This window comes from Oryzias latipes, chromosome 1 (genome assembly GCF_053564925.1).
Source record: "Oryzias latipes strain Hd-rR chromosome 1, Olatipes_Hd-rR_3.1".
NCBI lineage: Eukaryota > Metazoa > Chordata > Actinopteri > Beloniformes > Adrianichthyidae > Oryzias > Oryzias latipes.
In genome coordinates this window covers 21,411,891-21,435,727 of record NC_136237.1, presented here as the reverse complement: position 1 = coordinate 21,435,727, position 23,837 = coordinate 21,411,891, and the positions used below count along the sequence as shown (strand labels likewise).

The following is a 23,837-nucleotide window of genomic DNA, read 5'->3' as shown; positions in this document are numbered from 1 at the left end:
TTTTTTCCCTCAAAAATCTTTATTGAAGATATACAGGATAAGAGTACAAAATCGACTCAACTTTAAAGTACACAGATAGACAAAAAGGGTAAAAAAAATGTGCCAGGGGAACATAAAGAACAAAGAGGTTAAAAAAATTAAAAATAAAAAGATTTTAAACAAGAGCAGTAGAAGCAGTAAGTTGCTACTCTGTACATTTAAAAAATTCCAGAGTGTCAAATGCTCTTATATTGTTCAAATATATTGGTTTAACTCAATCATAAAAAGTTTGAATAAGGGCTTTTTTCCCCCAGAAAATTTGCATTTATGAATATGAAATTTGGCTAATATTATTAAAGGGTTAATTAAGTAATATTCCCTTATGAGTTAATTTTTAACATTATAAAAACCAAATAATATATCTTTGTACACCAGATCAAATCTTTTATAAATTTTACATTGAACAAAAGAGGTAAAGTCTTTCCAAAAAAGTTGCTGTTTGGGGGCATTTCCAGAATAGATGTATGACTGTTTCTGTGTCTAATTTTCAAAAGGAGCAGTTTTCATCAAAGTCTATGTGTAGTGAGGATTTGTCTAGATAGCATCTGTGAAGAAGTTTAAAGCAAACATCCCGGGGTTTATTTCTGAGGTGTTTTTTTTGTTTTTTATTGAACAATTGCAACATACAAAACAAGAAAATACAACAATTATGCACATATAATGTACAATAGAATTCTGAATACAGAACAAACGTGTTACATTATTTAAAAAATATTAATTATTAATAACAAACACAAAAGGGAATAAAAAATAAAAAGAAACAAAAAAATAAAAAGAGAAAAGAGAAAATGCGAGAGTAAATCTATGTTGTTGTTTTTTTTCCAACTTTATTGAACAAAGCATAAACATACAAAATCCAGCATCAATGAATCAGAAAGAACATCAGCAGGGAAAGTCAATGCCATCAATTCAGACTTATTGAATTATCTCAAATAAAAAAAAACACATAATCAGAAAAATATCCAAAATAGAATATGCTGTTAGAAAAATAAAGTATCTTAAAATATATAAAAGGGGATTACAAAATAATGATAATAATAATATTTATGATACAAAGTTTTCTTAGAGGAGGGGATTACCTATCAAACAAAAAAGCACAAATTATTTCAGTGTTACTTGCTTTAGGTGTGTTAATTTTTTTAATATATTCATAAAACTGGAGCATCTCGATCTTAAACATGGTGAAGTTGGGAGTTATTTTGATTATTCGGCACTTATGAATGTAAAATTTGAAATGGAGAAGTAACAAATTAATTCTTTTTTCTACTTGTTTATCATCCGAATCAAAATATGCGACTATTTGTTTCAAATTTAAAGCAATGTTACAGTTACATTTGTTGTTTACAAAGCGTTCTAATTGGTTCCAAAATTCACGAGAAAGTTTACAAAAGTAGAAAAGATGAAGAACTGATTCAGGGAAATCAATACAAAAACTACAATTATTTTCTATATTTGAGAATTTGGATATAAACATATTTGTGGGGTAAATGTTATGTAGAATTTTTTTGTGTATTTCTTTAACTTTGTTATTTATACAAAATGTATCTGGCAATAACCAAGCTTTTTTCCAATTCATATCATTTAAAAGGTTGTTCCAAAATATTTTTCCTTTTGGTGTGATATTTCTTTTTTCACTTAAGGAGAGAAAATCTATGTTGTTTTTTTTTATGTCAGCAGTACAGTCCCGGCAGTAGTGACGTCAGGAGTGAGCGCTGCTGCAGTTGGCTCCTCCAGTCGGTCTTCCACCGCTAGAGGGAGACAGCGCTTTCTTCGGGGACGCCTTCGCTGCTCACAGGACCGTCTTTGCCGACATGTCCTTGTTTGTGCGTTTTGATCCGCTCTTGGAAAATAACAGGTATTCTCCCTCGTCCGCCTCTCAAACACGCACACGCCCAAGGAGGAGAGAACGACGAGAAGGCTGTCAAAACCCGGCCCGTTTGACTCGGCGCAGGCTAATTTCCTGTGTGTTTTGAACCGATTGAAGGAGCAGTCCGCTGGGCACAGCAGCCGCGCCGAGCAGCAACGTGTCTGTCTGTGGAGAGACTGTCACCGCAGTCGGGCTGAGTGTGAACCGGGCTGCCTTTGCCGTGGCTGTCGTCGCATGTGGAGCGATCGCTGCCGAGAGTCACGCCTGAATTCAAAGCCATCGAAGACGGCAGCGCGGAGATGGAATGGTGCATGCGGCTGGGCCAAGTTTACCGCCTCTGAAACCCACAGGAATAATGGACAGTCATCCGCTGTAAGTGGTTGTGTCCGCGTGTGTGTGTGTGCGCGCGCGCTTGTGTTGACGTTTCCAGCGGCTGCTTGATGGATGGTGCCGCATTGACAGGGACAGCGACCAGTCGCGGAGGTTGTCCGCTCACGCAGACCGAGAGCCAGGGACGGTGTGTTTGGATTACGGAGGTGTTGTTGTTTGTGGCTCCGTAGTTGCACGCGCGTTTCTGACAGAGGGGAGGTATAGGAAGTGATCTTTCATTGATGTTTTCACATTTTTTATTTTTTTTATTTTTATTGAACTTTTCAAAGACAAAAATACAAACTCCAGCAGAGGATGAACACACTACAAAATACACACTCACTGGGGGTGGGGGGGGGGGGGGGTAAAAATACTCTCAGAAGTCATCAATATATAATGTTTTCACATTTAAACAAGTAAAGAATAGCAAAATAAGAAATGCATTTTCAAAATAATGGCATTAAATTACAATTTAAAGGCTATTTTTGGCCAACTTTAAGCTTGAAAACTTCAATTTATGTGGATATATGTAATAAATAGCTAATTGTTTTAAAGGTTACATATTAATTGAAATGGTTTCAGTGTATACTATTGAATAAATCGAAATCCTTCCTTTGTTAATTTGATTTAACATTAAAAACATTAAAAGCACGTTTTTATCTTGTGATTATTTTACATTTGGTGTTTTCCATATGGAGGACTGGGACTCTTTTTGTAGTTTGTGGATCTCGGAGGGAAAACATTCCTAAAGCTAAAATCTTGGATAAACTCTAGTGGTTTATTGTAGTTGCTGAAGTGGTCGGATCATTTTTTTAGCCATTTTCAAAGCATTTCCAGTTGTCTTTTTAATTATGATTAAGCCATTTTAGGTGAAATCAAAAACCTGTCATTTACTAGGGCATAAGTTCTGCAGGGCAACAGTAGTTCATTAAAAAATGAGTGTGTTGTGGGTGGGACTGTTGGTGTGGAGTAAGCCCCACCCCCCCTTCCAGTCACTCTTCTGTTTACACTCTCTCCTGCTAGTTTACAGCCCCACACACCTCCCCAAGCTAAAATTACAGGTGCATCAAAAATGGCGAGCAATATTGGACTTTGTCATCTACAATTGGATGCATCAGAATGGAGCAGAGCAGTGGGCATGTGGCATGCAATTGTATTTTCGACGTCACAAATAGGATCCTTTTCAAACTACTTTTTTTTGTCTCTTCCTGTTCATCATGATTTAAATGAAGAAAAAGCTCAGAATTGCAATTTTAAGTTCAATTTTATTTAATCATAAATGTCCTCCACCATCAAAAAAATGCCACAAGAACATGATAAAAACAACCAAAACACAATTTTAAACATTTGATCAAATGATGAACCGTATCAAAGAAGAGTTTAATAATGATACTGTGATACGCAGATCTAAAGTACTATTATTTAGGAACCCTAAGATTCACGAAAGTAAATTTATCAGCCGAGGTTTTTTAGAGTTAAAGTTGCCCAAAGAACTGGATCCTGCAGATGATTGGCCGCTCTTGTGTTTCTCTCTTTTAATGTCTTTGTGTCGACGTTAAGTTTACATGTCTTTACTGTCCCTGTCAGGTGTACCAGACTCTGTCCACACTCTCTGGACAAAGAGGACGGAGTGGAGAGGCAGGGTCCTGTTACTCTGAACCCTCGCCACATGAGGAAGGCCTTCAAAGTCATGAATGAGTTGCGCAGGTGTTGTTGTTTTTTTCCTTTTTAAACAAAAAAAACGTTTGTATGCCTTCATGTAAGCTGTGAGTCTCATCCCTTTTTTGTCTCCATCTCCTCCATACAGCCAGAGCCTGCTATGTGACGTGACCATAGTAGCAGAGGATGTAGAGATCGCCGCTCATAGAGTGGTTCTGGCTGCAGGAAGCCCATACTTTCATGCCATGTTCACCGGTAAAGCTCATCCTCTATTTCTCCATGCAAGAACTATGACTTTTTATTTGTAGAGTTTGCTGTTCAGACATGTTCGTAGACACATTCTCTCGTGTCCTCACAGGGGAGATGGCAGAAAGTCGGGCGAAACGAGTGAGGATAAAGGAGGTGGATGGGTGGACTCTGGGTCTGCTGGTTGACTACATCTACACGGCAGAAATACAGGTCACAGAGGAAAACGTTCAGGTACACCTCCGTGTATCTAAAGTGTTTTATGTTAAAAGTCCTGGAGTACCTTAGTCTTGGAAACCGCTGCGTTGAACTCCATATTTCAAAGGCTCAGTTCACTCCAGCTGCATTGCTGCTGAAATCTGACTTCACATGTGAAGCTTTTTTATACAGAACAGTAGCCTTGTTAAGTGACCGGAAATGCAGTCATGATTCAAAAATACATCATTTTAGATTGCTAACCATTTACAACTGGAGACCAGCGACATGCAATGGACAAAAAGGACTCCAGATGGGACACCTGTGCAGCCTGAGCTGAGATGTCACACAGCCAGTGGCACGCAGTAATCTGTTCAGAAGGAAGCAGATGTAAAAAGTATGAAACTACACACAAGACACATGCAGAGTAGCCAATGTTTAAAAGCTGAACAACCGTTGTGACAAAACTTTATTTTGTTTTCTTCTATTTTGTAAACTATATCACTAGCTGTGTTACTACATATAAAAAAAAGATAGTTTAGTTAAGAAGTGAATTCCAATCCTTGACTCTACCTCTGTTTTCCTACAAGGCTAAAGGGTACGTGTAGAAATTAGGGGTGTGTACCTTTCCCTCTCACATGATTTGATACATGGTCCATGAATCGATACATAAATGATTCAACTAACCTAGTGGCATCAAAATACAGTCTATTTCTTTTACCTTAATGGATACAATCCAAATATTTACTACTCATTTGGTGTTTAAAGCTATAAATGACAATGTCTTTTAACAGACATGTCTTTTTTTTCTAACTGGCACTTTTATTAAGCAACAACAGAAATAACTACCTTAAACATAAATATCTGGCATTTGAGGATTGTTTAACTGTTTTCTGGTTTTAAAATAGGTGTCAGGGGTTATGCTATGTTTAATGTAGTTCAGCCAATTGTAACTGACCCAAGCAAGCTTGTGATTGGATGTCTTTCTTTTTCTCACATCACCTGCACATACAAAAACAAAGGCAAAGACAGTAGACATAGCAGGAAAAGAAATGCACTATAATTGCTAAAAATTAGTTGTTCGCTTTCCGATAGATTTTTGTAATACTTTTTACTAGAGATGTGACAATTCTCCGTTTAAAAACTGAACTATATGTTACTCTATTGAACTGAATCGTGGCAAAGTGTTTCATTGCATCCCTACTACATACCAGGATTTTTACACTGAAAGTCAAACACGTGTGTATTATTGTTTATTTGATAACATTACACCAGGCTTAGACAGCTGAAATCTTTTTTTTTATTGTTACTGTCTTATTTTAGAAGTAAAAACTGAAATTTTTGAATTTGTTGTTTTTTTTTGTTGATGTTTTGTTATACACAGATCATATATTGAACCTAAACAACACCGTGACTAAAAAATCTATGTTTGAACTGAATCAGGGAGACAGCGAATTGTTGCATTCCTGCTTTTTATAAATATAATCTCATTGGTATCTGTGCATTTTTCCAAATGGACATGTTAATCTTTACATCCCATAGTAGAAATGCAAGCACTGCGATAGCTATGATCTCAGTAAAATCTTTTGGAAACTACTGTGGTTGGTGCATAAAATAATAAATAAATAAAAAAAAGTTATGGCCTAGATTAAGGATGGGCAACTTCAGGCCTCGAATGCCACATTCTTGCATGTTTTCCAACATTCTCTGCTCTGGCATTTTCTATTTGGCTGGACACACCCGAACCAGGTAATAAGTCAGGTGTTGGGCTTGGATATCTGGAAATCATACAGACACAGCGGCCCTCAGGGCCTGGAGTTGGCTATCCCTGTTCTAGAATATAATATTTAAAGAATTAAGTATGTGCACAAATTATTTGATATGAACAATTATCTTAAAAAAAGATTAGTGCATTGTTTTTATAATGTGAAGTCCTCTCAGACGGACATTGAACACTTATAACACAAATATAACCCATACAATGGGTTTCTTGACTAAAAAACATCCACTTTTGCATGACTTAATATTCTATGTTAAGAGCATTGATAAAGAGTTATCGCTTTATCTAAATCAACATTCGAAAGACACTCCTCTTTCCTGATGTAAAGCTTGGGCCAAAATGCAGAATTGGATTCACCTATAGTCACTTTTAGAGTGGTTGCTCGATTGACGTAACAGATGTAACCGAACTGTGTTCAGACCTTGTGTTGCTTTGCTGTTTTCCAGGCGCTGCTGCCTGCAGCAGGGCTGCTCCAGCTCAATGAGGTGAAAAAGGCTTGCTGTGAGTTCCTGGGCGCTCAGCTTCATCCATCCAACTGTCTGGGGATTCGCGCTTTCGCTGACTTACACGCCTGCTCCCAACTGCTTGTGCAGGCTAACAGCTATGCAGGTTCTTGTGGCTTTAAAAGTCCGTTCACACACATATGTTTTTAGGATCTAAAATCACACCTAGAATGATCCAATAATGCCTATGATCTCAATCGTAACGTATTACCTTTACATATAAGACGTCTTTGCCACTTGTTGTTTAGGGTTACATCAGAGTCGTGTACTTTTCCAGTTTTTTGTAGGTCATTGTCATGCAGTGCAGTGATACTCACTTTATTGAAGCGAGTTTATGGGAGTCCAGAAGAATTTGGAACAAAAGAGGGGACAGAATGAGGACGGGTGTAATTAATGGCCCGTTGGAGAGAAGCAAACTTCTTGCATGTTTTGTCTGCTGCCACAGAAAGAGGCTGTAAAACTTTTGTCTTTGTGATGACAGAGCAACACTTCACTGAGGTGGTTGGAAGTGAGGAGTTTCTCAATTTGGGCATGGAGCAAGTGTCCAGCCTGATTGCAAGTGACAAGCTGACGATCCCCACTGAAGAGAAGGTATACATTTGTCTCGATGGCCATCCACGATAGGGCTCTCAGGTTATTGTTCAGATTTACAGATGTATCTTGTAAACAGGTGTTTGAGGCAGTGATTGCTTGGGTCAACCATGACAAAGATGTCCGCCAGGAACACTTGGCTTACCTAATGGAGCATGTTCGCCTGCCACTCCTCTCCAGAGAATACCTGGTGCAGGTATGTATTCCTGCTGTCGGTCTTTTCCTACCTTTGTCTCGTGTCTTTTTCTGTACATTTTGAACCATTGACTATATAATGAAACTGGACAAGTTGTGTGTGAGACGTCACCCTTGCCTCTAGTTCCAACCGTTGACTGTAGAAACGATGGTCAGCTCAACCCCTCCCTTCTCGTGTTCCCAAATAGGAAGTAACATTGCTTTCTAATACGAGTGCCGCCATGTTGAAACCTGTCATCGTATCTATGACAACTACTGTCGCCATTGCCATAGATACGATGGCTCAGAGCGACTCTGACTAATCACTGTCGACTGGTTTTTACGGGCCTGTGTCAGGAAGGAATGGTGAGGGTTTTTGCCTCATTTCGCGAGAGCTGGAGGTAAAGTTCCAACCAAATGAAATCAATTTAGTTTCCATTTTTCTGCAATATGTCCATCGCCAAGTTGGAACCAGACATCCTCAGTACTCCATGATTGGTCTGTCTACATTTCTGTGGCAACCACTCTCTCCAATCAGGAGTGAGCACCCCTACACCTGAAAGTGGGCACTGTAGAATCTGTCAATCAAATGCTTTGAATGTTCAACGTGAGGCCACCTAATTTTATTAAGGCATCTGATTGGTCAATTTATAACTTGAATAACTTGCGCTACAGCAAAAATATAGTGGAAAAAAAAATCAGGATTCGCAAGAACATATTGATAAACGGTATTAGAGCAAGAATGGTTATTCTGAAGAACATTATGAATGACTAATAGCTATTTATTTCTCAATAGAGGTCTATGGGATTTTTGCTTTTTTGGACCAGCGGTTACCCCTTATTTGGAACGCAAGGGAGGAGGGGTCACTCAGTCCAGTTCTCATTTACTGTCAATGATTTGAACAACAAGGGGTGTTTTGTAGGGGTGTAACAATTCAATTTAACGATTCTATTCACATCATAATTTGTGTTTGCTGATATAACTCATAGTTGATATTGGTTTATTTTGAACTATCCGATTCACTGGCCTAAAATCAATCCAGGTCATCTTTGGCCAAACATTTTAACCAATGTAACTCAGAGAGAAATACCTGGTAGTGAACAGTGCAGGTGAAGTTTTCCAGATTCCTTGTATTTCTTGCAAGATAATCAAGTTTAAATAAAAAATGTGTACCAACATACAAGTAAACAAGAATTAATTTCATAAAGTTAGTTTCCCTAAAGTTCAGCCCACTGTTGTTTTTCCACATTAAAATAATGCAAAGGGAACATTAATAGAACATTCTAGCACACTGTATGGTCATATGACTTTCCTAATTTCAAAGTTTTTCCACACATTGGACTGGAATGATGGACTGATCATTTTTTTTTGCTGCCATCACATGTGCGTCAGCAAAATCAACCTACTCAATACAAATGGTATTTTCCAAAAGCGATTATCATCAATTTATTTCATTTTGAAATGATTTTATAATGGTATAGGACAGGTAAATTTGATGATTTTCAGGTTAAGTTACTGAAAGTTACCCTTCTTTGACAGAAATGGGTTTTGATGTCAAGTCTTTGGCAAGTGCATGCGTTTGTTAACTGCCATTGTTGATTGGACTAGTCAGTGTCTAAAAAGGAATTTAGCCAATCAAATGTTTTATAGTAATCACATGGGATGAGCTGTAAAATATTATATCATAAAGTGCCTTTAGGTACATTTTTTAATTTTTTGTCTTCTTGCTAGTTAACCCTTTAACACTGGAGATGTCACCGGCGACACCTGAATAACACATGTTCTTTAGCCTATGGTAACTTTCAACCGTTTACTTGATCAATGCGAATCAGCTGATTCTGACACTGAGAAAAGCGGCTTTGCATTTTCTGCACGATCGAATCAACTGATTTATGTTAGTTGCGTAAACACTTGACTACAGTAATGTTGCAGGTCTGCCCAAGGCTGCTCTTCTCCACTTCAGAATCCACTGAAGCTACTTCAGTCGCTTTAACGTTGAAAGAGTAACAGTAGTTGATAGAATTTAAACACTGAAGCTAAAGCTCTTGTGTTAAAGGGTTAAAGCCTTAACTTTCATGCGGGTCTATACTCAGTAAAGGTAATTTTGAAACTGGGTCATTGAGTTGAACTGGGTCATACAGCAACGTTTCATGCAGCACAGTAAAATGATAATGTATGTATTAATGTTCTATTTTTTCCCACCATAGTCAGACTTCAAAGTTCTTTTACATCTGAAATAACTTCAAAACTAAAATACAGCCATTGTTTAAAAAGTAAATATATTTGATGCTACATACAAGTTTACATGCACCCAATGGCCTTTAACCCTGATCTTTGTTCTATCATGTTGCTTGTCTTCCAATTATGCATGTCCTGCCTGGTACTACAAACCTGAATCAGGTGTGTTCTTTTAAAACTTTGGATCACTTTATCAATAAGCATAGGGGATCAGGGTTGATGGAGGTTTAGAGGTAAAGTATTTTAACTTCAGAAGGTTTAAGGTCAGCCTTAAAGGTCACTGTATTTACCAGCTAACTGTAAACTCTCACCGGTGTTGAAGTGATTTTGGGTAATAGGTTTATTTAATTCTTTTTTAATCATACATTCTTTCCTTCATCTTTACGAAGATTTAAATTGATGGTACTCAGAAATGTGTAAAAATCCACTTTTTTTTATTAACAAGAAAATCTTTGACTTCTGTTAAAACTTGGCTTCATTCTTGTGGTTCCTCTCTGTCTGCCCGGATGACCAGCGGGTTGAGGAAGAGTCCCTGATCAAGAATAGCAGTGCGTGCAAAGACTACCTGATCGAAGCCATGAAGTACCACCTTCTGCCTGCAGAGCAGAGGGCGCTGATGAAGACTGCTCGCACTCGCATGAGAACTCCAGCCTGCTGCCCAAAGGTACAGCCCTGAGAAATGGAACATTTACTTAGACTTTCACTGCTTGTAAGCAAAAAAAGAACATCATAGTAAGGCTTTTATTTTAGTGACACATATTGGGTATTTTGGGGGGGGTTTAGGTCATGGTAGTGGTTGGAGGTCAAGCTCCTAAGGCTATCCGAAGTGTTGAATGTTATGATTTTGAGGAGGAGCGATGGTACCAAGTGGCTGAACTCCCAACCAGGAGGTGTAGAGCAGGTAAGAAGCCTTCAGCAAAATATTTTTGATAAAATCAGACAGTTTCTAAAGTCCTGACTGCAGCCAAAGATAAAAAATAAACCAAGACAAGTTGACTTCTATTTTTACCAAGCGCTCTGTTGCTCATCACCTGTAATTTGGTATGAAAAGGTGAATAACAATAACATAAGGCTTTATTTGTCAGATAACGGTGCCATATGTGGCTCTGTGTGCTCCATTTCTTAGTTTTACTGTTCATATTTCATCAAATATTTTGTAGTCATGTCTCCAATAAGAACAATAAAATGTTTACGGAATGTTTTGCAAGTCAGGTTGCTGGTTGAGATTTTTTAAAAAGGCTGATGGGAGTAAACTTTGTTGTGATCATCTTAGTCTGTGAATTTACTTTTTGCTAAAACAGTGACTGCCCCTTATGGTAAAACGCAGGTACATGTACGACACTCCTGGGGGGCATGTATATTAATGGATTCCAGCACAGGCATCAAAATGTAGGCCTCATTAAGGCTATTTTCACACAAATGGGAGAATATCTGGGGAGTCCGTCTTTAGTCAGTTGTATCAGACAGACCGCGTGTGCGATCTCATGATGGGACAGCAGGGAGGATTTGTTCCAGCGACTTGCTCTGAGCGTAACTTCACGGCTGTGTGTTGTTCAGGTGTGGTGTACATGGGTGGGTGTGTGTATGCAGTCGGGGGCTTCAACGGCTCCTTGCGTGTGCGAACGGTCGACTGCTACGACCCGACGACGGACCGCTGGACGAGTGTCAGCAGTATGCAAGACCGCAGGTCCACACTTGGGGCTGCAGTTCTCAACGGGCTCCTCTATGCTGTCGGTGGATTTGACGGCAGCACAGGTACCCCCCCCCCTTTTATTTAGTTTTTTAAAGAGGTGGAACTCTTCTTCGTGTTTCCAGACCATGTTTTGTTTTTAATAAATGCTTTTTAACATTTGCAGGTCTGTCTACAGTTGAAGCTTATAATGCAAAGACGGACGAATGGTTCCACGTGTTGCCTATGAGCACCCGCCGCAGCAGTGTAGGCGTGGGAGTTGTTAATGGTGACTAAAGTGTTCTCCTTATTTTTAAAGTCAATGTCTGGTAGAAGGTGCTTTAAGAAAGGCAGTAAATGACACCTTCCCATGATCCTATATTCATATTCTCTTGTTCTCTGTCTGTGTTTCTTAGGGCTCCTGTATGCTGTAGGGGGTTATGATGGAGCCACCAGGCAGTGTTTGAGTACAGTGGAAGCTTACAACCTTAAAAGCAACACATGGAGCTACATAGCAGAGATGGGCACTAGACGCAGTGGAGCAGGTGTGTGGGGGCTGGGCTACAACTAACCATTGACTGCACTGATAGTTTTCACAGGAGGTCTCGGTGTGTGTGTGTGTGTGTGTGTGTGTGTGTGTGAGGGTGTGTGTTTACAGTTGCCTCAATTCTTTTTTCATAAATGTCAGAAGGTTTTTGTGCTTTCCAGTGCCATCATCTCTGAGGAGACAGACCAGGACTTTTTTTTTTTTTTTTTTATCAAACTCACAAATGTATGCTTTGAAATGAGCACTTGACTCACATCAAATGTTGCTATAATTATGATGTTAGCTGCAGTGGCGGACCGTGCATTACACACCTGGGCCTTCAGTCGTGCTACGTCTGAATCACTCAACCCCTCATTAACCATTTTAAGATGCAGAAACAAGCTTTGCATTGTTTATTGAAAATTCCTGTATCCTCAATAAATGCCTCTAAATAAACAAAACAGTAAACAAATGCTGTTATGGAACTACAACCAGCTCAAAACATTGAAAACAACCACATAAATTTGGAAATTGAATTTATTACGATTTTTATCCTTTCACTCTTTAAAAAATCGGATTATTTGAAGACAAAATCCATCCTCTTCTCTTTCCTCAAGAACAGTTTGATCACCCTGTCATGTAGATTATGGTCTTCAGTTCCGTCAAGAAGTCCTTTTCTATTCCATCAAGGCCAGTGCTGAGAGCCGAATCTGTCCAGTTGTGTTTCTGCGTAGAGTTTAATTCGCTTTACTGCTGTCCGCTGGACAGACATAGTGGACACGGTGATGCTCAGCGCCAAACACACAAATCTGCACAGCTGCTCTCACTCAGATTTTTCTGATGAAGGAAGTCTAGGAGATTAGTGGGAGATTTTCCTGCAAAATCATCCATGGCGTACATTACAGTTATTTTATTATGTATATATATTATGTTTCATAAGATATAGGAACTGCTCCCTGAAGTGGGTGGAGCAAACCGGCCTTTCCCATTTCAGGCCTTATTTTCATCATTTAGAATCCAGTGTTGCTTCTTTGTACTAATTTAAAGATTTTGTGTTATAGATCACCCACATTTGAACTTCCAAGAACCAAAGAAATGCACATGTATGTTCAGAACAAAACCAGTAGTTTAATTGATGGAATGTTGGAATGTTGGGTACATTTTATGTCTTCTTGGATGATCCAGTTCCTAGTGGTCAAATGGGAAAACCTTTAAGCTTTGATATCCTAAAAACGTTACTTGTGGGATCATGTGATGTTTTATTAAAGTGTTTATCCCCACAGCAGGAACTGTACATTTGTAAAGAAATCAGGATCTGAAATACACTAAAGCATTCAGCAGTATTTTATGAAATACACACAGAGAGGCATTTAATATCCACATTCAACAGTTTTGTGTTTACTTTGTGGTTTAAAATGTGTACTTTGTCTTCTCCAGGTGTAGGTGTGTTAAAAGGTTTGCTGTATGCCGTGGGGGGGCACGATGGTCCTCTAGTGAGGAAGAGCTGTGAGGTCTACGATCCATCCTCCAACAGCTGGCGTCAAGTAGCTGACATGAACATGTGTCGACGCAACGCAGGTCAGTGAAGGGCGCGTCTCTTCCACCCCCATGGACCTGGTAGATCCCTCTGATGTCAGGTGACCTTTTCGAACTTGTGTTTTCAGGAGTGTGTGCTGTAAACAACTTACTGTATGTAGTGGGAGGAGATGATGGCAGCTGCAATTTGGCCTCAGTTGAGTTCTACAACCCCAACACTGACAAGTGGACTTTAATGCCCACTTGTATGAGCACAGGCCGCAGTTATGCAGGTCAGTTCATCCCTGAACCTTTGTTTGACTAACGCGCGACGTATTCGGAGAAGATTCCGAGCCAGATTCTGAGAATAGAGTAGAAAATCCCTGTTTGTTTACTCCTTGAGTGGGTCATTTCTTTTCATGTGTACTTCATTGGTTTATTTCAAACATAAAAAACAAAGGGAAAAAAATCAAAGAAATTTAAATGTATATCAAACCTATTTATGATATTAATTGAAAAAATAAGCCATCTTAAATAAAAACCTTTTAAGACAGATTTGGATTTCAGCCTCAACTGTTTGTTTTCATGCTTATGATCCTGCTGCAGGTGAAGCTTAGCTGTGACACCACCGATCCATATTTTTTTTTTTTTACAGGTGTGACCATGATCGATAAGCCTTTATGACTGCACACCTGCCACTGATGGAAAGCAGAATGTATTCTTTCACTGAATCCTGATATCGGATCTCTGCAATGCAGATGTTTTCGGTGTTGAGCAGCAGCAGCACTGACGACGATGAAGACAAATAACACAGTGGTTATTGTTGAACGCCATGAGGATTTTTGCACTTACCTGAATGGGTGAAGCTGAATCGAAACAAGGGCTGTGTGATTTTAGTCCGCTCGCGGTAGGACTGCAGCCACAGCTGCCAGACAAGCAAGTTTGAAGCACCATTGTACCACTGCAGTGCCATTGAGACGCTACTGACGGGAAGCTGCTATACCTGCGAAGCTACTTTAACATAAGTAATGTTAATACCAACCAGCTCTGAGGAAAGCCACTCATCTGATCTATGGGAAACAAAGCAGAAAAAGACTGTTCTGGATACATTTAGTTCTTTTTTTAAAGGTTTTATTCTGTTAGGGAGTGTGCTTATGTTGAGTGTTTGTGCGCACTAGCACATGAAGGGTGCACCATTGCTCGCACATGAAAGCATGTGTCTTTTCTGCGTATCTGAGTCTGTATGTGGCGAAGCCTGATTCAATAAGGCATGAACACACAGTCACCATCACCTATTAGAGTATTGCAATGAGGCAAGTTAGAGTGCCTGAATGAACATGCACTATTTCTTTGGTTTAGTCCTGTTGCCTAACAGGGGAAGGCTGTTCTTGGACACAATTCTGACTTTAGATCGGCAGCATTTTTGCTCTCCTAATCTCAGATTTTCTGATACTCTTGAGAATGTTTGATGGAACAAGTCCTCGCTGGAGGAGGAAGCCTCATAAATGTTGCCAAACTCAGCAACAGAGTATTACACTGTTCAAAATGAGAAACAGCTGGATGTATCTGTGCTTTATCGTTGCCTGGCAGCCATATTTACTGTGGTCATAGCCAGTACTGAAAACAGCAGTCTGAGCTCGCTGCATGGTCCTTGTCTCTAACCTATCTCTCAGCAATTTCCTCCTCTCCTGTTCTTTGGTGTAACCACCCCTAATTACCACCGCACACCCTTTGTGCTACGAATGTGCCAATTTTAATGTATCCTCTTTTCTGTATCTTTACGACTCTGTTACTAATCTTTTCTCTCTTTATGGAAAGTGACCAAACCTCCCTTCTGTGTTCATTTGACCTGACGTTTGTTTTTTTCCTGGCTTTTCTGCTATATTCAAAACTGCTATAAAAGTAACTGGTTTTGCTGTTTGTTAGTGTATTGAGGAATGTCATGTAGGCTAATAACCTTGACGATGTTTCAGTACTTGTTTTATATTGCCGTTAATAAATATGCTTCTTGTATTTAAAGCTGTGAAATGAAATGACCTGTTTTTAAACCTTGCCAAATCAGTAAAACATCTAAATGAAACAAATGCATATTTATTTTATTATTTCATTGTCTTGCATGAGGGGTAGGACTTTATTCGTTTTTTAATTTCTAAAATTTCAGCTAAAACCTTTTACGTACACTAATTACAGATACACAGATGGCAATTTGAAAAAGCAGAGTTAAAATATTTGCTGAAATTATCTATAATTAGTTCAAATTGGGTGTATTTGATCAAGAGTTCACATAGTTCAGATTCTTTGCTCTTTTTTTCCAATAGGACAAATAAACATTTCTACAGACCTAAGAAAGTGTTTTAAATATCCACATTTTTTCAGCTTGTCTTAACTTTCTAACCCTCAAGAGATGATGTACACATGGACAAAATTAGCAGGAATCAGTTATTTTGAAATGTGGAGATGGTTAGTACTGCAATAAGAGGCCCATAATAATATTAGATAAGGGCAAACCCTTATCTAATATTTTTGTAGAGCACATTTTACTTCTGCAACTCAACATGCTTCACAGTGATTCAAAATCAGCAGAGAGAAAATTTAATTAAAATAAAATGCTAATAAAAGTAAAATAAAAAAGAAACTGAATGGAGCAAAGTTTGGACAAGAAAAACGTTGGAGAGGATCTCATCAGGATCTCTCTCCTGTGTGCTGCAGTACAGCTAAAGGAGGCTGTCAGGGTTATGACTTTTCCTTTACAAAGAGAAGAACCACACAGGAGATGAACATGTTTGTCTGACTTCGGTCTGTCACAGCGCAAAGCTGTCACAGAGGAGTTCTGCCTTCATAGTGTATCCATTCTGGTTTTATTGGTGGCCGGGTTGATAACATGAAAGTGGGTCATTCAATCAAGCAGTACACTAACATCATATCTTGTAAAGTCAGAACCTTTCACCGAAGTGTTTTCTTACTGATGTTTGATGGGTTTGTGAAAACCAGAAAACTTAGAAGTATTGGGGTCACACATCAATAAGTGTTTACAGCTTTCAAAACGTCACTGTTTTGGTCTTGTTTCCAAAAATGAATGCCCCTGTTTACCGTTTAGCAGCAACAAAGAGAGTATGACAGATCACGACTATTTGGCGACAGAGCTGCATGAATCATGTGCTGCATATATCCATGAGTGGTTTTCAGCTTGGACTAGCAGTCCAGTAGCACTGAATTTTATAACCCTGGGCTTCCTTGACCTCCATTCCTACAGGGACATGATTTGTTATTTGGGTTCATATCGAGGCAGGACCCCTTCTGTCTCCTCTGAGCTGTCTTGTTCATGTGTTTTGACAGACTGTGTCCTCTCGTTTGTCGTGCATGGCGGGGCTGTTTTGTTCCACAGTCAATAGTTATAGTCTATGAGGACGTTCACAAAAGTTGATTGGAAAAAAGCTTAACCTAAACATTTTTCAAAAAGTTAGGAAAAAACCCAGACTAACAAAACTGTCTTCCAACAGTTGTGAAAAGAGATGGAGAAGAAAGCATGGAAAGAGCAGCTAGAGAAAAAAGTGTAGTTTATGAAGTAAACTAGAATGTTGAACATTTACCTCTATTTCAGTTAAATCTACTAAATAAATGTACTCCACTACTATTTTATGACATTTGTGCTACAAACATTAGCCAGAATGTCATTTTACACGACTTTTATTTTATTTAAAAACGAACCAAGCAACTCAAAGCACGCAGTAAAACCTATTTTTGACTTCAAGACACGTTGAAATAAAAATGAAGGAGAGGTATCCAGATCCTCCTCAAGCCTATGGCCGAAGGTTCCGCTCTGACACCCCACCACCCCATCTCCTCCTTCCTGCAGCCTGCCACAGTTAGGAAAACAATCCGGCCTTCTGATTGGCTGTCACCGCGAAGGCCTCCAGTCTCACTATCATCACTCCATACCGACGACCAATCAGCGACGCCGATCTGCAGTACGACATCCCCCTTCTCCCATATCGACCAATAGGCTTCGCCATATTACTGTACTTCACACGGAACGTCGGCCTCGCGCTCAGGTAGACGGGACGTACTGCGGAAAGGTGAGAGTTTTGTTGTTGTTGGCTAAAGGACATGAACTCGACTTGACTTTGTGGTACCAGGTTGTTTTTTCTTTTAGATATTCGGTTGTACAAACTGTGGATAAAGATCAAATAAATGCACTTTAGTACAATATTTTGACGCTGTCTGTCGAGAGAAAAGGGAGAGTCAGCTAGCCCAGTGTGAAAGTCTGCCTGGCTGCACAGTCCAACAACTTCGTTTTTTTAAATACATTGTATTGTCATAAAGGTCGGCACGTGTGTTTGTTTGATAATATATATAGTTTTAATAAATATGAATTGTAGTTGAACTTGCAGTTCATTTTGGTGTATTTTAAATTCAGTAATGAAGAATACAAATATTATCCGCTGTGTGTTATTACTAGTAATATCCTAAGCAAGTTTTTCATACCATATTGGGTTCAAAAGGTTAAACGAAGATATCCTATTTTGTAAGTAATAAAATGGTTGTGTTTTAGTCACATTTCCAAGAATAGTGTCTTTGTTACAAGGAGGTAAAGAAACTCTATTCTAATGAATCTTTTCTAATAAGACCTTCTTTTATTTTGATGTTTCAGAGCTACAGTCACCTTGCCTCCTCCATCATGGCGATGAACGACTCCGCTAACATTCTGAGCTCAGCCTATCTGGCTGTGGAGTATGTCGATGCTGTCCTGCCAGAAAACCCCTTCCAGCCTCCCCTGAAACACGCCTGGAACTACATGCTGGACAACTACACCAAGTTCCAGATCGCTACCTGGGGATCACTTATAGTCCATGAGTTAGTCTACTTCGTTTTATGTTTGCCTGGCTTTTTATTCCAGTTCGTTCCCTTTATGCAAAAATACAAGATCCAACAGGTTTGTGTCTTATTTATCTTACGAGATGATATTTTAGATTTGTGGGTCTTAGTCTGATCGTTTATGTGTGTGTGTGTTTTCTCCTGCAGGACAAACCAGAGACTATGGAGAAGCAGTGGAGATGCTTCAAAATGCTTCTTTTTAACCATTTTTGTATCCAGTTTCCTTTGATCTGTGGAACATATTACTTCACTGAATTCTTCAGCATTCCTTATGATTGGGACTCGATGCCACGCTGGTCAGTGAAAGAATCAAAATACTTTTTTAGTAACGTTCTTCAAAAACTTACAAAAAAAAAAATAATTAGGAGAGTAGGCACTGTGGCTTTAAAGTAAATAATAAGGGTTTTAACCCAGGTCATTACCTGGAATCTAATGTTGAACATTGTTTAGCTACTCTTTCATGAACCAAACTTGTAAACTTCTTGCTGTATTGAGTGACCAACTTCAAGAGTTTTTGCAGTTTATGCAATGATAATGATACTCAAGAAAGCATTTTTTTATCTGTTAGATACGGTAGCCCTGGAGTGCTGAATTTCAGACGTCATCCTCATCATCCTATCAGCGATATCACATTCCAGTTTCTAAATGTGTTTCAGTTGTGTTTTGTTGTGTGTAATTTTGCTTTGATTTCTAAAATATAAAGTTTTTATATTTTTATTTGTTTTGCTTATTTAATTGTTTTACATTGAGTGATTTGTTGGTGTGATTTGCACTTCAGGGCCACCGTAGTTCCAATATCCTAATCTCTTGGCTTTGATCTCATCCTTTTATTATCTAACGATGAGTTTGGTTTTCCAGGCCGTACCTTTTAGCCCAGTGTTTTGGCTGTGCTGTTGTCGAGGACACTTGGCATTATTTCCTCCATCGCCTGCTGCATCACAGACGGATCTACAAATACATCCACAAAGTTCACCATGAATTCACTGTGAGTAGGCACTCAGTTTGTTCAATGTTTGAACAGAGAACTCTCAGGCTTGATTATTTACTCAATAGTTGACTATTAAACACGATAAAGTCCCTATGTCTGACATGCCGGTGTCTGTTAGTCTCCATTTGGTATGCAAGCGGAATACGCACACCCTGCTGAGACGATTATCCTGGGTGCTGGTTTCTTCATTGGCATCATGATCTTCTGTAACCACGTGTTCCTGCTGTGGGCTTGGGTCACATTCCGCCTGCTGGAGACCATTGATGTGCACAGGTGAGACAGGACAACAGCTGTGATGTGGAGGTGCTTACACAGATTGGAAGAGAAACTTGTTTTCTGAATAATTCAGATTTCTCGGGTCAACAAAGCAAATCTGTTAGTAGGCGGGCCGGCCAGTCATGTGACAGTCACCACAGGTGATAATGGACCTGTCATTAATGAGATTGACACCAGAGGGCGACAGGGAACACTAGAAATGTTAGTACATTATTGAAAGAGACAAATAATAGATGTCTATTTGTGTTTAAATTACATGACAATATAATTTTGGTTGCTTTATCCCTTAAACATGTACTATTATTGATACAAATAATCACTCCTTACAAGAAATGATTAAAGCATTTTCTTATAAACAAAAATACAAATAGAGAATACTTCAATGGCGTTTCATGGCTGTCATAAAGTGAAAGGGCCTAAAGACAACTGAGCGTTTGTATTCAGGAACCGACTGAGTGAACCTCACAACCGCTCAGGCGCAATTCTACCCGAGCGACCCCGCAATTTACAACTGCAGTCCTTCAATCCTAACTGAGCGGGGATCCCGCACGGTCAGTTCCACTTTGCGCCCTCACCTGGATTTGCGCTCAGTGTTAAGAGGGCGTTTTTGTAACTTGGGGGGCGGTATTCAGGGGTGTGTGTTTGTCACTTGGGGGCAGGAACCTTTCTGGTTGATCTAATTGGCCGAAATTTATATGTCAGGTCCGGCGAAGCAGCGGGGCGGGACTTTCATTTTTTAGAGCAGGGGGGGTTAACAGGTGGCTCTTGAGCTGCATGCGGCTCCCTGCCTTTTATCATATTTTCTATATACTGTACTTTCACAACCATAAGGTGAAAGTCTTACATTTTCTTCAAAATGTACGGAGCAGCCCTAATGTGTTGTTGTGTGACTTCGGTAAAGAAGATCTTGGAGAGAACAGCATGAGAACTGTATGGAGAGAGGCGAGGACGTGAAAGGAGACCCCCCCGTAGTACAATGGTACAGATATGAGCATAATGCAGAACAAAATCGTTTTGGAAACCCTGGAAATGCAAAGAAGCACGATTTTGAAGCACAGTTTAAACTGCAAGCGATCAGCTACGCGGAGGAACACGGGAATAGAGCAGCTGCAGTTCGGTTAAATAAGATCTTCACAGATTCGGACTTCTGGCCTCAATAACTCTTCTGATAAACGTTCAAATGTGACAGCAAGTCACAGGGCCGGACGAGTTACGCCACACTTTTGGACTGTAGAACTGAAGCTGGGGCTGACGTGTCTGCCTGCACTGTTCGTTGGAGCCGCACAGCAACGAGACGGACTCTGACGATGACGAAAGCGAAGCTGGAATGTTTGATAGAAATTAAGCTCAGCTGTTCATTTCAGATGCAGAAGATGAGGACTTTGATGGATTTTGTGATTGATGACTGAAAAAATAAATCACAACCAACTCAGTTTTGGCAGGTCAGTGCTTAGTGTGGCACTGGCCTGTGGCTCACCGCTCAGTTAGGGTTGCAGGCCTGCAGTTGTAATATGCGGGGTCGCTCAGGTAGAATTGCGCCTGCGCGGTTGTAAGGTTCCTCACTCAGTTCCTGAATACGCCCACTCAGTTGTCTTTACGCCTTTTCACTTTATGGCAGCCATGAAACGCCATATTATTCCTCTGAAGAATGAAAAAAAAATTGAAGGATGACCATAATACAATAAAAACATTCCCTCAAACTTGCCATTTGGTGGCACTTCAACTCACAATTGGAAAAGTACAATTTGAAAGAGGTTTTTACAACATAAATACTGAAGCTTTAGTCATATTTTTGTATTTATTTACTCTAATTAACACAAGACCAGAACCCTGCAGCACCAAAAGATGCACAGGACAACTTAACAAAAAAAAACACCATCCAACGATTTTTTTCTGTGTGAAAGAATATCCTAAAAGTATGTTTAGACTGACCTTGCAAACATTCACATTCAGCTGCGATATCATGCAGGCATTTGCAATTCAAAGCAGTCTAAAAAAACTGTAACATTAACCTCAGTACAGCTATACTGTTATCCAAGTCGCAATGTGAGGCCGCAGTTGTAGTTCCCGGCTCCACAACTGCATCCTCTGTGGAATAGCACATCTGTGCGTCATCACGTTAGAACTCAGTTGTCCTTAGGACATCTTTTCTAGAAGTATCAATGATTGTCAGTTTTTACCATTTACAGGACTTATTGAAAGTGTTTGTTTTTAAAAAATTTTTGTTTTGGTAGCGTCACCTTAATAGTTCTATAACATTACCACTCAATGGAGAACACCTCTTTGATTCCCAAAACAATTGATGCTTTTCTTCGATTAGAATAATTACAAAATCTTTAATGTTAATTATTCCCTTTTTTGTGACTTTTTGTCATCTCTACCCTCAGTGGCTACGACATTCCCCTGAACCCGCTTCACTTGATCCCATTCTACGCTGGCGCCCGTTTCCATGACTTCCACCACATGAACTTCGTCGGGAACTACGCCTCCACCTTCACCTGGTGGGATAAGCTGTTGAACACCGACAGCCAGTACAACAAGCACATGCAGAAGCAAGGAGACAAGAAGGAGCAGTAAACAAGGCGAACCTCCTCCTATATTCACTCTGTGGGAGGCAGAAGGACACAAACCCAACTTGATGTGCACAGAAACAACAAAGATGCACAAAAACTGATCGAGTGGTGTGTTTGGTTCTGAATCAGACTAGAGGTTCACATCAACCATTTGTGCCTGAATGGAAAAAGATGGTGACTAAATAAAAAAGATTAACTTCCTGATGTTTTTTTTTTTTTTGGCTTGTCACCAAATGAAAAAAAAAGTTGATCACATGACTGTTGTGAAATGCTCCTGTTTACCTCTGAATGTTTCAGCACTTTAGCACTTCTCCTTAAGTTGACGGTAACAAAAATGTTGTAACTTCCTGCAGTTTATTATCAGTGTAGTCAGAACTTTCTGAACTAAATGCAGCTTTTCAAAGAATGCAACTTGAGTCACAGTGGGATGGAAGGGGAATTGGTTTGTATAGCTCTCCCAAAATGTTCGTCTATTTTTTTATTGCTATAAAATCACAAAATGCTTTTTAAATTTGAACAAAAAAGACTGTTTTTGTTGTTTTTCCTTTTCTGTGTTTGCAACATTAAAATAAATAAATATAAAATATAATCAGCTGTTATATTTGGTCGAGTTTGGCCCAACAGCATCTCGACCCGTTGATGTTATGAAAAATGTCCACACCTACAGAACATGACTGCCGGTACAAACAGTGTTGTAGGATAATATTTCAGGTGGAGTGGTGATGTACTTCAGCTGTCTGGGTGTACAGTGAGAGCTGTATCCGCTGCTGCACTGAGGTCACACCCCTGCAGCTTCACCAGATGTGTCAAGTTAGCCGCCAACAGACAGGAAGTGGCAAAAGTTCTGATGAAGGTTGCTGTAGATGCCAGCCATTTCAACAGTTAAACAAATACATTTTAACAATTCAAAGTGCCACTGCAATCATCTTTTGATCTATTGTAGAAGCTTTCCCAGTGTTTTTTTTTCCTTTCTAACTTATCCAACAGCTGAGCAAGCAGATCAGAGCTGAGTGCCTCTTGTGTTGGACAGATTTTACTGTTATGATTGGGATTTATGGATCTTCAGACAAACAGAATGTATATTTGTATAAACCCCTTTTGTGTTTGAGGGTAAGATTGATTGATAATAATTATGTTTATATGCATTCTTTGTTGGACTGGACAGAAGAAAAGATAGTGACGATGAGAGAGTGGGATGCTAGAGATGGAGGATAAGGGCAGGACGCCAAGCACACCACACCCCGGAGGTAGGGGTATGCAGCATAGCAAACGTGGTCGATCCAGGCATCCAAGAACCCCACCATCAGACAAAGACCCGGGAGCCATTACAAGCATGCACAGAGCCGGAGCCCCTGCCAGGGCATGGACCCACCCCAAGGCGCTCCAGGCCCATACCCAATGTCCTGACCACATTAGACCTACGCTGGTGCCCAGATAAAAGGCATGCCACCGCCTGGGAGCCCTGAGCCCCCCCCCCCCACCTCCCCCCCACCTCCAGAGGTAGGCCAATGACCAGCCCACACTGCACAGCCAAGCAACCTGTCTGCCAGCCCCACCGAGGACAAACTGGGGGGAGCGGAAGAAACTGACCGCCCGATTGGAAAGGCGGACACTGGCGACCAGCAGAGGCCCCAGACAGGGCCAGGGAACAGTGAGCCTGAGGACTTGGGGTGCCCTGGTGTGCCCAGGAAGGGGCACCGGCTCCACTCAGCTCAGATGTTGTGGACTCCTCACTGCGTGGAAAAGAGCTGCA

At 40.0% G+C, this 23,837-nt stretch overlaps 2 protein-coding genes across 2 annotated transcripts; both read left to right on the top strand.

Moving 5' to 3' along the window:
• The first annotated feature begins 1,764 nt into the window (after nt 1-1,764).
• On the top strand, nt 1,765-15,456 carry LOC101156557 (kelch-like family member 2). Its single transcript, XM_023957903.2, has 16 exons — nt 1,765-1,894; nt 2,024-2,278; nt 3,863-3,982; nt 4,083-4,189; nt 4,293-4,414; nt 6,602-6,764; nt 7,140-7,249; nt 7,329-7,445; nt 10,177-10,326; nt 10,446-10,563; nt 11,220-11,417; nt 11,519-11,620; nt 11,748-11,876; nt 13,295-13,435; nt 13,522-13,665; nt 14,028-15,456. The coding sequence occupies exons 2-16, from the start codon at nt 2,211-2,213 to the stop codon at nt 14,054-14,056; spliced, it is 1,818 nt and encodes a 605-aa protein (XP_023813671.1). The 5' UTR covers nt 1,765-1,894; nt 2,024-2,210; the 3' UTR covers nt 14,057-15,456.
• A 1,885-nt stretch (nt 15,457-17,341) lies between these two features.
• On the top strand, nt 17,342-22,673 carry LOC144994194 (methylsterol monooxygenase 1). The gene is made up of 6 exons (XM_078951087.1): nt 17,342-17,448; nt 18,024-18,305; nt 18,395-18,543; nt 19,106-19,232; nt 19,354-19,508; nt 21,899-22,673. Exons 2-6 carry the CDS (start codon nt 18,051-18,053, stop codon nt 22,086-22,088), a joined length of 876 nt encoding a protein of 291 aa, XP_078807213.1. The 5' UTR covers nt 17,342-17,448; nt 18,024-18,050; the 3' UTR covers nt 22,089-22,673.
• The last annotated feature ends 1,164 nt before the right edge of the window (nt 22,674-23,837 follow it).